The sequence below is a fragment of the Haliotis asinina genome, chromosome 9 (assembly GCF_037392515.1).
Source record: "Haliotis asinina isolate JCU_RB_2024 chromosome 9, JCU_Hal_asi_v2, whole genome shotgun sequence".
Lineage (NCBI taxonomy): Eukaryota > Metazoa > Mollusca > Gastropoda > Lepetellida > Haliotidae > Haliotis > Haliotis asinina.
The window spans coordinates 62,063,390-62,079,128 of NC_090288.1; the positions used below are offsets into that span (position 1 = coordinate 62,063,390).

General features: G+C 40.2%; 1 protein-coding gene across 1 annotated transcript in view; it reads left to right on the plus strand.

Annotated features, from left to right (window-relative positions):
- The window catches only part of LOC137296892 (uncharacterized), a 31,340-nt gene extending 20,051 nt beyond the window's left edge, over positions 1-11,289 (plus strand). Inside the window, exon 4 of the mRNA XM_067828778.1 lies at positions 7,827-11,289. Within this exon, the coding sequence (XP_067684879.1) occupies positions 7,827-11,194 (3,368 nt within the window). The 3' untranslated portion in view covers positions 11,195-11,289. The remainder of the gene's footprint in view (positions 1-7,826) is intronic.
- The last annotated feature ends 4,450 nt before the right edge of the window (positions 11,290-15,739 follow it).

Consider the following 15,739-nt stretch of genomic DNA (forward strand, 5'->3'; position numbering starts at 1 on the left):
CAGTTAAAGTGCATTTTTTGGTATATCAGTGTTGTGGTCTTGTTTGAACTGGAATCAAAGGATAACATCAAGTATGATATGATTTAGTCAAGAAGGATGGTTATCGTGTATTGATTTATAGAGAAAGATTGTTAAATAGGGATTATGAAGTACCACCTTGTTTTGTGATGAGGGATTATTAATTTGAAAAAGGTTATTAAGGGATTATATGGTACAAGATTATTATCATGCTAGGATTGTATCATGGATCTTTGTTATGTTATAGGGATTACATAATGACATTTGTATGTGGGATTTTATGATGGAATGGTGTTTTGTATTTGGATTATGTGATGGAAAATTGTTTTCACTTATAGATCTAGAAGGACATTGATCATGACATCATCATAAGGCCTTTTTAGTGAATGTTTAGTAGTTGAGTGAAGGTTTGTTCAGTATAGTAGTATTAGTACAATGTAGGGGATTATAATTTATTGTGAAGGAAGTTTGTCATACAGGGAATATATGATGGAAGAGACCTAAGTTGTGGGGAATAAATATCTGAAGATGCTTGTCTTGTAGAGAATATGTATACTAGAAGATTGTGATGCAGGGAATATATGATAGAAGAGACCTAAGTTGTGGGGAATAAATATCTGAAGATGCTTGTCTTGTAGAGAATATGTATACTAGAAGATTGTGATGCAGGGAATATATGATAGAAGAGACCAAAGTTGTGGGGAATAAATCTCCGAAGATGCTTGTCTTGTAGAGAATATGTATACTAGAAGATTGTGATGCAGGGAATATATGATAGAAGAGACCTAAGTTGTGGGGAATAAATATCTGAAGATGCTTGTCTTGTAGAGAATATGTATACTAGAAGATTGTGATGCAGGGAATATATGATAGAAGAGACCTAAGTTGTGGGGAATAAATATCTGAAGATGCTTGTCTTGTAGAGAATATGTATACTAGAAGATTGTGATGCAGGGAATATATGATAGAAGAGACCAAAGTTGTGGGGAATAAATATCTGAAGATGCTTGTCTTGTAGAGAATATGTATACTAGAAGATTGTGATGCAGGGAATATATGATAGAAGAGACCTAAGTTGTGGGGAATAAATATCTGAAGATGCTTGTCTTGTAGAGAATATGTATACTAGAAGATTGTGATGCAGGGAATATATGATAGAAGAGACCTAAGTTGTGGGGAATAAATATCTGAAGATGCTTGTCTTGTAGAGAATATGTATACTAGAAGATTGTGATGCAGGGAATATATGATAGAAGAGACCAAAGTTGTGGGGAATAAATCTCCGAAGATGCTTGTCTTGTAGAGAATATGTATACTAGAAGATTGTGATGCAGTGAGTAAAATGTCGAAGACTGTTGTATTGTAGAGAATATGTTATGGGAGATTATAATTCATTTTGGGAATATGTAATTTATGATTTATGATATGTAATGGGATGTTGTTAAGGTTATGTTGGAAATGCATATATTGGAAGATTGTTATCTGTTGGGAAAACATAGTGCGAGGTTGTTATTTAGTGAACATGTGACAGAAGGTTGTTATCATGTCATGAATATACATATTTGAAGATTGCTGTCAGTAGGTAAAGTATGATAGGATATTGTTATCTAGAAAACATTAAACGGAAGATGGTCATCATTGAAAGGGAGTTTAGTTTACCTCGCTGTTAACAATATTCCACCAATATCATGTTGGGGAATAGCCGGACCCATGGTGGGAGTCAAACCAGGTCTTCAGCGTCACGAGTGAGTGCTTGGCTACCCCACTGCCCTGTCATCATTGAGAATGTATAATGGAAAATTCTTGTTTAGTAATGAATTTGTAATGGGAGATAGTTATGTAGGAATTTGAAAGGATAGAAGTGTATATTACAGAAAATTGTTTCTACTGAAACAAGCTACTAATATATTTCTGTTTAATTCTGGCGTCCATTACACATATGTGAACACATCGGTCCCTAGCTTCTTCAGCAAAATCCACTGTCTTTCAGGACAGACACACACACAGCTTCTTTTGTCAGCAGCTGTATTGAGACATCCCACTTTCTACCAGTTCATGTGATGGAGGACCTTGATATATTTGAATGAGTGCTGGGGCCCCTAAATATGAAATGGCATATCCCATTATGTTTGATTACTGTTAGGAGTGGGACAGCTTAATGAGGCAAACACAGCCACAGTAATTAAATTGGAGTGATAGAGACTGCTTCTGTAACGCTTGGAATAAACCGCTTAATCCTGGGGTGAGCTGACGAATCAGGAGTGGCCAAGCTGCAGACACACCAATATACTGCTGGAATCAATAAATGATTGTTGGTTGGCATCTCTCTTACAGTTGAGAATTTGCATCCGACTGCTGAGTATTGAGTCGGGGAAAGCTCAACTAGCCACAGTCAAAGGCAGCCCATGTTCCCTGGTTCTACTTGGTCCTAATTATTGGCAGAGGTGGAGAGAGGCAATTGATGCACTCACAAATAGAACAACGCTTTTTCTCGACTATCTTGCTCTATATCTTGGACTGTTTGTTATGAGTGAGTCGGGATGAAGGGATGGATTGTGGGCTTTGGTCGGTGGTCACTGGTGCATATTGGGTGGTGGTACAGTAGGATGGGATTGGGTCAGACAGGCTTGTTAGCTACTTGATCATAGAAATGCAGGGTTACAGTCAGTGCTGGGTGGTCTTTCTCACAGAAATTGTTGGGGGCTGACTAATTCTACGAAATGACATGCTCCACACACAGTTTTGGATTGGGAAGGAAGGTTCCACACAGGGTTTGGGGCTTGGATACCAATAAAAGAGAATGCTCCATGCAGGGTTTGTGGCTGGAATACCCAAGAAATGGAATACTCCACACTTGGTTTTTGGCCTGTTTAACCCTAGAAATGGAAGGCTCCACAATGGGTTTAGGATTGGGTAACCCTAGGAATTGAAGACTTCACACAGGGTTAGCTGGGTAGCCCTAAAATGGAATGCTCCACACAGGATATTTTGCTTGGTAACCCTGGAAATGAAAGGCTCCACACAGGGTATTTTGCTTGGTAACCCTGGAAATGAAAGGCTCCACACAGGGTATTTTGCTTGGTAACCCTGGAAATGGAATGCTCCACACAGGGTATTTTGCTTGGTAACCCTGGAAATGAAAGGCTCCACACAGGGTATTTTGCTTGGTAACCCTGGAAATGAAAGGCTCCACACAGGGTATTTTGCTTGGTAACCCTAGAAATGGAATGCTCCACACAGGGTATTTTGCTTGGTAACCCTGGAAATGGAATGCTCCACACAGGGTATTTTGCTTGGTAACCCTGGAAATGAAAGGCTCCACACAGGGTATTTTGCTTGGTAACCCTGGAAATGAAAGGCTCCACACAGGGTATTTTGCTTGGTAACCCTGGAAATGGAATGCTCCACACAGGGTATTTTGCTTGGTAACCCTGGAAATGAAAGGCTCCACACAGGGTATTTTGCTTGGTAACCCTGGAAATGAAAGGCTCCACACAGGGTATTTTGCTTGGTAACCCTAGAAATGGAAATCTTCACACAAAATTTGGGATTTTTGAGTACAGTGTAGGTAATACATGATGGTGGTGCATTGACCAGCTTCATCTGGCTACAGTTTTGATGTTGCAAATGAAAAAAAACCAGAAATAAAGAGAGATAAACCACACATTCTGATGAATAACCCATACATTATATAATTCTATCTAGTCCTTGGCATGTTTTTCAGCTCATGTCGGTTGTATGTGAAATATCGACATTGTCTTGTTAACTGTCCAGTCTAAAGTAAGCCGTCTGCTCTGCTTGCTCTGTATACAACACTAGAGAGACAGGTCAACTGAACATGTAACTGGAGAAAAATCAATATCAAAATTGCAAAATAAGTCATTTTTGGCTGGCGGATTAATAATTTGGTCTGCCTAATAGTGTTTTAAGCACAAAGGCTTAAAATCTGTACCATAATGTGAAATTAATTTGAGTGTATTTTCCATCTTTCTTGCTCTCCGACCTCTGAAATGCATCAAAACCTCAGATTTATTGTTCTAAGATTGATTTTCATCCTTGTACAAATTAAACTTGATTATGGTGAGATGGGAATGGTGCATCTGTTTCTGTTGCTGTTTCTCTACCAGAGTTGAGTGTCTTGGGGATACTGGTTGTATTCATGTAGTATCGGTGTAAACAGTAGAATTAACTTAGCCTTGCGGTCTTCTTATTACGTGCCATTAGGTTTGCTGTGGAAAAACAACTGGACTCTGTATCTTGAATGTACTCACAAGAGATGTATCTTGAGGAAAGTGACCTTCTCTGCAGGACATGGTCAAATACACTTGAAGTTGTCAGTTCACAATAAAAAAAAAACAAACCCAAAGCAGTTCTCAAAATGTGAAAGTTGTAATGGCTTTTAGATGCAAACCGTCAACGTGTCAGTAAACTGAAGGTTTTTTTATCATTTTAAAAATATATTTATATTGGAATTACATGATACCTATAAAGAATTGTTTAAAATATTCATTGTACAGCAGTCCACATTCTACAATCGATTGTATGTAACTTACATAATGGAAGTGTTAGAATCAATATTCTTGTGGAAAGTGCATCAAAGTCAGAGTTGTTAAAGTATTGGTTTAATTTTCTTTAAGTAAACTAAAATATGCTTTTGATATGTATTTAATTAACTTTAAATTGTCCATTTACACTGATGTGTAGAAAAGGTGAAATGATGCATAATTTGTTTGACAACAACATTTTTACATTGGCCATTGATTAGAACCAGGAAACTGTCCCTGGTACCACTTCTTCATTGAAGTTCATGTTGTGGGCTGTGTACAGTTATGAGATTCATTCAACTCTAAGCTGATGGCTCCTGATGTGAGAGATAATACTCTGGGTGTTGGACTGATCTTGGTTTTGTTTTTGTCACTGGTGGTGTAATGGTCCGGATTTTATTTGGTCCGTGTTGGTAAAGTGACTTGAGTATATGGCACATTTCACTGGTCTGAAAGAAATGTGTTGGTGTGGAAATGGCTAAGAAAATTTGTGAGTAGTTTATGATGAATAGTTTATTTTCTTGGAGACTATTATTATTATGATCATTAACAATGGTAACTTTGGTAGATCTGTGCTTGAGTTTTGTCAGACAAGTGTGCCCATGTAGCATATTCTCGTGGTTCGAAAGTGGTTCAAAACATTTTTAAAAGACCCATGCTACAGGGCAAGTGACTTTCAGGAAGTAGCTTGTCCTGACTAATTTTCCACTTGTCCTGATTTCATGACATAATTTAGAGTGATAAATATCAAGGAAAGATAACTTTCCTTTACTTTATTGTAAATTTATTAGCTACATTTTGGGCAGATATGAAATGAAATCAAAGTAAATTTGCAGTTTGAAACCACAAGTTGAAATTGTCTGTAGCACATGGACAAGTAAGATAGGATTATTTGATTGCCTGAAATGAAAAGTGACTAACCCAGGGTATCGGGCGAAGGGATTTTTGAACCCCTGTTTGTGAAGTTGGGTTGAAATTTATGTGAGTAAAGATATTCGTTAAGAATTTAGAAAGGGTAAATGGGATGTGTATACTTTTATGTTTTGTTGTACAGCTTGAATAGTGGCAAGGAGTGTTGCATACTCAGCCCTGCACTGCTGTTTTGTAAAGTTTTGCGTTATCACCTGGATCATGTAGTTCAATGTAGTTGGGGTATTTTACAGCCATGGCACTGTGATGTTGCTGCAATAATGATATTGACAACGGTTTATGGTTGCTAGTTCAATGTGTGTCGGTCCAAGAAGTATATTTGGACCATAAGTGCACTGTACAGGCCTTCATGACTCAAACAAGTTTCAGGGTGAAGTCTTTGTTATGCAGTCAGTATTGCCCATCAGAGTATCAGTGTGAGGATCCAAGTCTGAATTGGTCTTCAGATTGCTGTGCTTGTCGTTAGAGGCGACAAACAGGAAGGGGTGGTGATGCACATTATTGTGTCCCAGTTGAAGGTTGCGATATCAGTCACTTGATTGTCTGGACCACTTTTCTTCATTAAAGGACTTAGCAACCCATGCTTGCCATAAAAGGCGACTATGCTTGGCGTAAGAGGCAACTAACAAGATCGGGTGGTCAGACTCGCTGACTTGGTTGACATGTTGCACAGATCGACATTCATGCGGTTGACCACTGGATTGCCTGGTCCAGACTTGATTATATACAGACCACCGTCATATAGCTCAAATATTGCTGAGTGCGGCGTAAAACTAAATTCACTCATGCAGTAGTGGACCTTCTACATGTAACTGGAATGTTACTGACTGTGAGTGTTTGATTTGGTCTCCTGGTAGTGGGTAGTTGAATCAAGGGATTTTAAATCTTTCTGTTTGACATGAGGTTTGACAAAAACTTTCCGTCCCAGTTTAGGACACGGCCAGTTGTTATCATAATGGACTTACTGAAATTGGACTGCACATATTGCTGTTATTTCACCTGGGAAAATAGCAGCTGCATGCATGTTAAGATCCAAACAGGGTCCATGAAATGAGTCACAGAAAGACATTTATCTTGTTTCGATTCCTTACATTCATTCAAGTGTAGTAAAGAATGCTTTCGTCACTGTTAAAGTCAACTTAGGCAATGAAAAACATTTACCTTATTTGTAGATAAGCCTGATTTTGCGGACCAGAAAACTCATTCTGTAGAGAGTAGTCTGTTTTTACACAGGTTACACTTTCACAAGCAATTCTATATCTTGGACAACTTTTTCTTTTTTATGTAAAAAGACCACACGATATTGCTTCAGATGGATGAAATGAGATAACAGCTTTAGCAGTGGAAATGTGAAGTTTGCAAATGTACATTACAAGACAAACTGATTCCCAATTCAGGTACATTTATTGTATTGCTAGGCATTATTTCATATGCAGGTATTTGTCTCTTGTGTGGGAGTCAACTGGTTACACTTTCTTTTCTTTTCTCACCAGTGTAGATGAATTTCGATGCAGTTAAGAACTGTATCTGAAACTGGAGTGATTTATTGTAAGGTTGTTTTGTCAAATGACAGATTTCAGTATCATTGTAATTGGAGTCATGCAATTGCACTTTGATGTAGTTTATTTAGCTGAATTACTCTTCAGACTAAGAACGGTTTGACATGTAACATTCCCATAATTTGCCTCTAGACAACTGCCATTTGCCACTGCTACTGCATCCTCGATATCTCCAGGATATACGTTCCGATAAGTCTCCACTATAACCTGGATGCATCTACGGCTCTGCCCGATAAATTTATTACCTCCCTTGACTGTCTTTTGATCCAGTCAGGTGTCTACGCTGGGAAGTTGAGCGAACCAATCACAACTCACTTTCGTTTTTTGAATTATCTAACCGATTATACTTGGCAACAGAAACCATGCAAAGGTTCTCTGGAAGAGTTAGAAGGCGTTCTTGCATATGTTGTTTTAAAGTTTCGGACCTGTCAATTTGTTTGTATGATTTCCCTAAAATCTGGGACCTACTGCGAGCAAACCTTTGCAGTTGTGACCGCTACCTTTGTTGACACTGGCAAGATCAGTTATAACGGCGGCCTAGCTGATTGGCTACTGTGAGAAGGCGGAGCCAGCAAAGGGAGGTAATAAATTTATCGGGCAGAACCGTAGATGCGTCCAGGGTATAGTGGAGACTCATCGGAATGTATACCCTGGAGATATCGAGGATGCTGCTACTGTTAGTTAAAAAGTTACCAAAACCTTTCTTCCTAAATGGCGTTACTTGATTAAAAATGTGTTTGTATTTCTAAAACAGACTCTGACTCATGTGTTTCAGGAGAGAGGAACTATCACTGTATGTGGCCAGACTGTGGCAAGTCCTTCCGGCACTCTGACAACTTGAAAGTGCATCAAAGGCAGCATACCAATGAGAAACCCATCAAATGTACTATGTGCAGCTTCTCCTGTCGACAGAGAAACTCCTTACAGTGGCATATCAAGAGGCACCACACACACAAGCCAGGAGACGATTCTGAACAGCCACGTGAGACCTACGTTTCTGGGAGTAGTGAAAACAGCGCTGAGCCCAAAGTGAATGGTGTGTCTCCTCCTTCTACAGCTCCTGATGCTGCTGCTTCTGGTTCTGCTGCTGCTGTTGCTGATGTTGCTGCTCCTGCAGCTACAACAGCTGTAACAGCCACTACAAGTGAACAGTCTACAAGTGCAAAGCCTGAAAAGGGTATTGATCTGTATGACTTCAATGATGATGATTCTGGTGATGACCTCCCTGTTGTATTCAGGAGGGACAAGCCAAGAGTTCATACCCTCACACGAGAAGCTCTTGATCAGCTTCATGAAGCTGCCAAACTTGAGCCTAAACACAATCCTCTGCCAGATTGGGTGAAATCTAATGGAGATGTACCAAAGGAGGAAACAGAGAAAGATGAGGAAGAAAACGATAAAGATAAGGAACCTGTAAAGATACTTCCGAAAAAGAAGAAGAAAAAGGTTGTGGCTAGCAAAAAGGTTTCTCCAAAATCTGTTAAAAAGGTGAAATCACCTAAGGCAACAAAGACATTGAAATCAACCAAGTCATCCACTCCCCCCAAATCTCCGAAAGCAACAGCAGCCCCAAAGACTCCAAAGTCACCCAAGTCACCCAAGTCTCAGGGAATGAAGAAGAAAGTGTGTCCAGAAGTAACCAAGAAGAAGACACCAGTATCAAAAAAGAAAGTATCTCCACAACAAACCAAGAAGGCAGCAAAGAAGAAGACTCCTACTAAGAAGAAGGAAACAAAGCCTAAAGGTAAAACATCTGTTAAGAAAACGAAGACTAAGAAGGCAGCTGCTGTTGATGAAGATAAATCCAAGGAACAAGTGGAAGAGAAGGAAGCAAGTGATGGGAATGAGAAAGAACATGAAGCTGAACCACAACTGGAAGCTGAAGCTGAAGTAGATGTCCCAGTTGAACCCCAGGTTGTTCCAGAACCTCAGCCTCCATCTCCACAGACTCTTCATAAACCACAAAGTCCAGAGAGTGATGACAGTTCCCCAAGCCCACATAGCCCCCACAGTGACCGCAGTGTGTGTAGTCCACTCCTCAGTGACAATGAGAGTGAGGGCCAGCCTCAGCCTCTACCGGTTGAACAAGAGGAACGAGAACAGGCACAGATTGAGGAGAAGCAGGAGAATTTGGAGGACGCTTACCAGGAGCTGGAAGTTCCTCCTGTTCTTGAAGTGCCCAAAGAAGAGGCCATGTCTCCAGGGCAAGCACAGCAAGAGGCAATTGATAGATCTCTTGAGGAAAATCCTATTATTGATGATTCCACAATGAAAGATCTGAATTCTCAGCAGGATATGAGGCAGTACTCACCAGCATTGGTTGAGGAAACTGAGGAAAAGACTGAAGAACAGCAAGGAGATGATGAAGAACAGAGGGTCTCTTCAGACGATGAAGTCCCCAATGATATTCTCTTGACGCCACCTCGAGCACCTGCTCCTCCTCCACCTCAGAGCCCATCAGAGGAGGAAGAGGAGGTGGAGGAAGTGATGCAGCCTGTGCAATCTCCTCTCCCTGCACCTGTCTCTGTTCCTGTTCCTATCCAAGAACCACTCTCTCATCCAGAACCTATGTCCAACCAACCCATGTCCAATCAACCTTTGTCCCAAGTGTCCCAAGATCAGCAGCAACCGTTGCCTAGTGTGGAACCTCCTAAAGATGATGCTCAGCCACCACCACCACCTCCTCCTCCTCCTCAACCAAGTGCTCAATTCCCTCACCAGGCCCATGCACCTGAGTGTGACAAGGATTACCTGGGGCAGTATCTCCAGGACCTCAATGTACCTGGCAACACTCCAAGAGAAGCTGTTCCAGAAGAGCCTAACCGTCTCCAGAGGCTAGAAGAACTGGCGGAGAAACCTCATGAGGACAGTCGAGATATCCCAAGAGCAGCATCTGTGGCCAGTAACGTTATCACTCACACAAGTATGCAACCATTTCATGATATGTCCCATAAACGCATGGAAATCTTGGCCTGTGATCGTTCTCAGGAACAACACTTCCAGCGGGACACAGCATCTGCGCTTCCACGACTGCCAGACCCTGCCCCATTTGAAACATTTAATCCACTCAACTCAATTCATAGTGTATCTAGAGAGAATAATTTCTTGCGTCAGAATGAAAATATCTTTTCTGCACAAACCACAGGTAGCAGTTTCATGAGGCTTGGGGAGAGTGAGGCAATGAGGCAGAGAATGACCACACCTTTCTTGCCTCAAAATGACAGAACTGCTATTTCACGTCTCCCAGACACAGCGCTAAGACCAACAAACCCAGCTCTTCTTCGTCGACCAACAACCATGCCAAGTACGGACATGTTTCCCACTCCTGCCATGTCTCAGACCATGCCGCGGAACCCCTTCACAAACACATGGTCAGGGCAGGAGGTACGACCCCCTCCCTGGCCACAGGCTCCATACTTGCAGCGCACAATAGATAGACAGCCGAACACCACACCTGCAACGCTCTTTGCCAAAGACAACTACCTCGCCAGTCGCGACTTTATGTTTGACCCCTCTAGGACAATGACCGAGCGTAATATGTTTGCCAGCCTCTCATCTCCGCAGCCCCAGAGAGAACTGGCACCAGAGACTTTTCCACTTGAATTGAGTTATTTCGGAAGTCATCCGTACTCAGGAACTGCTACATTAGACTATAGTAGGCCACCATGTGGAACTGCCACTAAAACTTTTGACGAGCGTTATCGTCAGACTGCTGGTACAGCCATGAGTGACTTCCGAGGTTTGCCGCAAACTTCTTCTACTGATGTGTTCAGTGGAATTGGTGTAAATAGCAGTTTCAATTTAGACAAATATATGTATCCCAGAGACCCTGTGTATCATCCGCAACATGTTGGTGACAATACTAATAGTGCTTTCCTGACGCATAGTACTCCCACTCAACATTCTGTGTTTGATAGGGAATATCCCCATCGTAGCCTTTACCCTCATCAAAACGCCCCATATCCATTTCTAGAAGAGAGGCAGTACTCGACGGCAGCCAAACTGACTCATTCAGCGGGCCCAACGGTCAACCAAGACCGGGACTTTATGGCCCGACCCAACACTGCGGAGAGTCAGATGCCCCCGGACCCATACCGTTGTGGGGTGCTCTATAATGTCATGAATAGATATTCATTTGAATAGACAAGTGTTTGTTAAGTTTTGTTTATGTATCTCATTGCCTTTTCATATATATCAAATTCAAACTGTTTTACTGTGCATCCTTCACTGAAGATGATAGTCTGATTAACTGGGTGATAGTTTGTTGACTTGTTCAGAATACCTTTGAGAACATTTCATCTAAAATGAATTATCCAAAGTTCCAATTGTTAGGTTAGATTCAAGAAATATTTTTCTGTGGTATTTTAGGTTTTTGATGAGCTCAGAAAGGTTTATGCAAATCAGTTAAAAAAAATCCCTCATTTGGGAGATTTTCTGTATTTTGAGTGTGCTAAGAAGCACTCTTGTTGCTATCATCTTCAGTGAAGGTTGTATCATGATACTTGTTTGTATTCAAGGATCACACTTGAAAATTTCATTGTTTAAATTTTTATTACTTAAAGTGTTGCAAATCACAGGAGAAAAGTGAAGGTGGTTAATGCTTAGTATTATGTCGACTACTTCCATAGATTCTTTTTCTATGTGCGGTCATTTTAGAAGTAACCGAGCATACATGGGTGACTGGTACCTGTCTAAATTATGGAAAGTTTGTCAGTTGTGTCCGCATTTCTTTTCTTAAAATCTACAGCTGTACTTAAATGCTTGTCAGCATGTTCGACCAACATCCATATATTCATGAAAACATTTTTTTTTTGTCTGGTATCATCTGTGGCATATGTTTGTTTACTGGTCATGTCAGTTCAGTTTGTGAAGCCTACAGCAGGTGCCCCTCTGGTATTGTTCACTGACACTTGATTCAGAGAAAAATGTCATTAAACTTTGGACTGTTTTAGGGGAGACCACCCTCACCAGTGTTTATTCCAGCAATCCAAAGAGTCATTCACACATTAGTGTTAAATGAACATGTATGCTCTCTTACTTCCAACTGACCTGTACTTTACACATTACTTATTTCACAAATGTTATGGAAATGTACTTAAAAGATGCAGTAAAGATGCAGGTTCAGATCTGGTATAAAGATTATGAAATATGACATTAATTATTTCTAAAGGGATCTGTCTGCTTTGAGATCGGAGAAAATCTTTCAATGTCTCAGTATAGGTGCAATGTGAACATTTAGATACTTAATATGATTCTTTTTAGAACTGTGATGTCCTGAGAGCAAGAGCTGAGTGCTGTCATAGTAAACACCTGTATTATGTTAATACAGATTATAACAGATAGGGGGAGTCTGATGGAACACATATGTTCTCTTTTGTACATACATATTGCCGCTGGTCCTATGGCCAGCAGTGATGTGAAGTTGATAATGAATCAGTAGTTTAAAGCCTCTTTTCAAGGGTATGCCACTTTTTGCATTTATCCCTATTTTGGGTGTTTTTATGATGTGTTATGTGACATTGTGGGATTCAATCTGACAAGAGAACTAGAATCTGTTCTTTACTAAGAAAGTGTAATCCCAAATATAACATTACATTGTAGTAAAATAATGACACTGACACATCAGTTACATTTTTAAGAGATCTGTTAAACATTTTTTATATGCCTTGTTTGCCATAAAGACATTAGCACCCAGTCAAAGAGTCTCTTTAATTTTAATTGGATTTTTTAATGCAGCTCAAATTTGTCCACAGTATATAAGGTATAGGACAATCTTCTGAGACAGATGTTGGTAAACTGACTGTAAAACAGTAGAGTTTGTGCCTCTGTCCTCAACAGGTATGTCCAGACTTTTACAGGTGTTTACTGTGATGGTATACCAGGTGTTGTCAGAGTAGACTCCTAGCTTGAACTGGTACTTAGGTTCACTCACTAATGTTAGTCCTAGCACATGCTGAAACAATCAAATGGATCGTTGATGCAGATTCAGTGTTCATCCGTATCATTATTTGCACGTTATGTCAAGAACAAAATATTGATTTTCCTTCATCTGTGTGATTTTGTACAAGAAGAAATTGTTTACCTTGTTACGTAAGTGATCAGAACATTTTACCATATTCGACATATATAGTGACATTTACCATGGGCAGGGATGAAATAGATGTGTGACTATGGTAACTGATGTTATTCTTTTTTGTAGTGGTAAGTAGATGATTAACAATGATGGTTGGGGATAATCTGCTCAATCATCTGTGTGAGGAGTCTCTCCACTCTGAAAACTACTGCTTCTTTGGCTATTTAGAACTGACAGTGCAGAAAGTTTATGAAGGTGTGTGCATCAGTTGATGCACTTACATGTTAGCAATTTTATGAGTGCTTTCAGCTACTCCTGCAATTGCACTGAAGTGCCTCTGTTCATTTCAAGCACAGTGCAGAGGCCAGTTGCAGATTGTTAGGTGGAATTTCAGGGAGGATTGGTTGGGGATGTCATAGTTTGTTGGTTGCTTTGGGGGTTAGGAAGTAGCATAGTTGAAGATGGGATAGCTTGTCTGGGAAGTTATGCTGTTTTAGGGGATCAGATGGTTGGATTGTGAATGTGATAGTTAATAGGAGGAGTAGTTGTGAGATCTTAAGGGATGAAATGACTGGTTTAGGGATGGTTGGGATGGGAGTTGAATACATTGAGGATGGGATTTTTGTTATGGATAAGGTTGTACCCATTTGGACTGGACTTCTGTGTTTGGGGAGGGTTTTGAATAAAAATTTGTGGTCACATGTCAGTGTATTGCCCCAAATAATATATACATAAATGCATATTTTATGGAGATCTACTTGCAAAATTCCTGGATCCATCGTTGTAAGGAATCTTAAAGTTTTCTGTCTTTGTAACTTCCCTTTGCGTGAGGAAGATTGGAAAGTATGTTAGCTTTTAGCTATTATTAGACCAGTTCACTTAAAATGTCGAATATGGTAACAGTTTAATGTGTCAGCAGATAAAATTTCATGGATGTAAAGACTTAAATGTTCTCTTTTCTGAACTTTTGGTAAGAAATCAAGAAGTACTTAGCCAAAACCTTTGCCATCAGCTGCTTATTCAGGGATATTTTTGTATGAAGAAAAGGTTTACTGGTTTGATATATGTGTAAGTAAATGTATGTACAATAGAAATTGATAGAAATCCCATGTATTATGTAACCTTGAGAGTGAGAAGAAGTGCGGTATTAGGGATTAGATAGGATGGGGACAAGGACAAAGGGCCACGACAGGAGCTTGACACACAATCAATGAACTAGCAATCATTTTGTGGAGCATTGAGGGTCTGCTGTAGTACATTGATACGGTTGTAAACTACTACAAATAAAATGAATGAGTCTGTCCTCACATACACTTTAGGTGCAAAATAATGATACATATATATACATGTATACGTCATTGGCAACAGATCATTTATAAATGATATATCTAGTGTACACACTTGGTATTAAGGCCTCCAATATTTTCACTAAACATCATATGATGTCGAACACTTGGCGTTATAGAATTACAGGTGGATTCAAACCACATTTACAGCATTGAGTTAAAAATCAAACTGTTTTTCTGTATTAATATAGACATTTTGAGATTGAAGTTAAATAGTTTTAGCCATTACACTTTGTGACCACAATAAATCAGTGAATAGTTATGCTTAGGAACTGGTGTGTCAAGCTTCTTACATGGGATCCTGGTGTGTCAAGCCTCTCAAACAGGATCTTGGTGTGCCAAGCTTCTCACAAAGGATCCTAGTGTCTCAAGCTTCTTACACTGGATCATGGTATGTCAAGCTTCTCACAAAGGATCCTTGTGTGTCAAGCTTCTTACCTAGGATCCTGGTGTGCCAGCCTGCTTACATGGGATCCTGGTGTGTCAAGCTTCTTACTTAGGATCCTGGTGTGTCAAGCTTCTCACACAGAATCCTTGTGTGCCAAACTTCTCACACAGGATCCTGGTATGTCAAGCTTCTTGCACACGATCCAGGCGTGTCAAGCTTCTTATATGGGATCCTGGTGTGTCAAGCTTCTTACATGGGATGCAGGTGTGTCAAGCTTCTTACATGGGATGCTGGTGTGTCAAGCTTCTCACACAGAATCCAAGTGTGTCAAGCCTCTCGCACAGAATCCTAGTGCCAAACTTCTCACTCTGGATCTTGGTGTGTCAAGCTTCTTGCACAGGATAAATGTTGGCAAGCTTCTCAAAGACTGTTGAGGGGTGTCAAACAGTCAAGCCTCTTGCACAAGATCCTGTTTCGAGCTTCTTGCTCATGATCCTGGGCATATCAAGGCTCTTGCCCATGATCCTGGGCATATCAAGCTTCTTGCCCATGATCCTAGGCATATCAAGCTTCTCAGACCAGATCCTGGGCATGTCAACGGTCTTGCACAGATCCCAGGTGAGTCAAGCATTCTCCTACAGCCCACTGGATGTGCCCTATTGTGGCTGTCACAATGTGAAGGCGGAAAACATATGATGTTATTATGTGATGAGTAAGTGTTCAATATTGTTTGTGTTGTTAACTTATGACTTTATTATGAAAAAAGATGATATAAAATATGAAAAAAAGTCAAATTCATAATACAATTATAATATATAAAACAAAGCTCACAAACACCAAGTATTCATCTATGATGTTTTGAAGTTATTGTGTTCATTTTC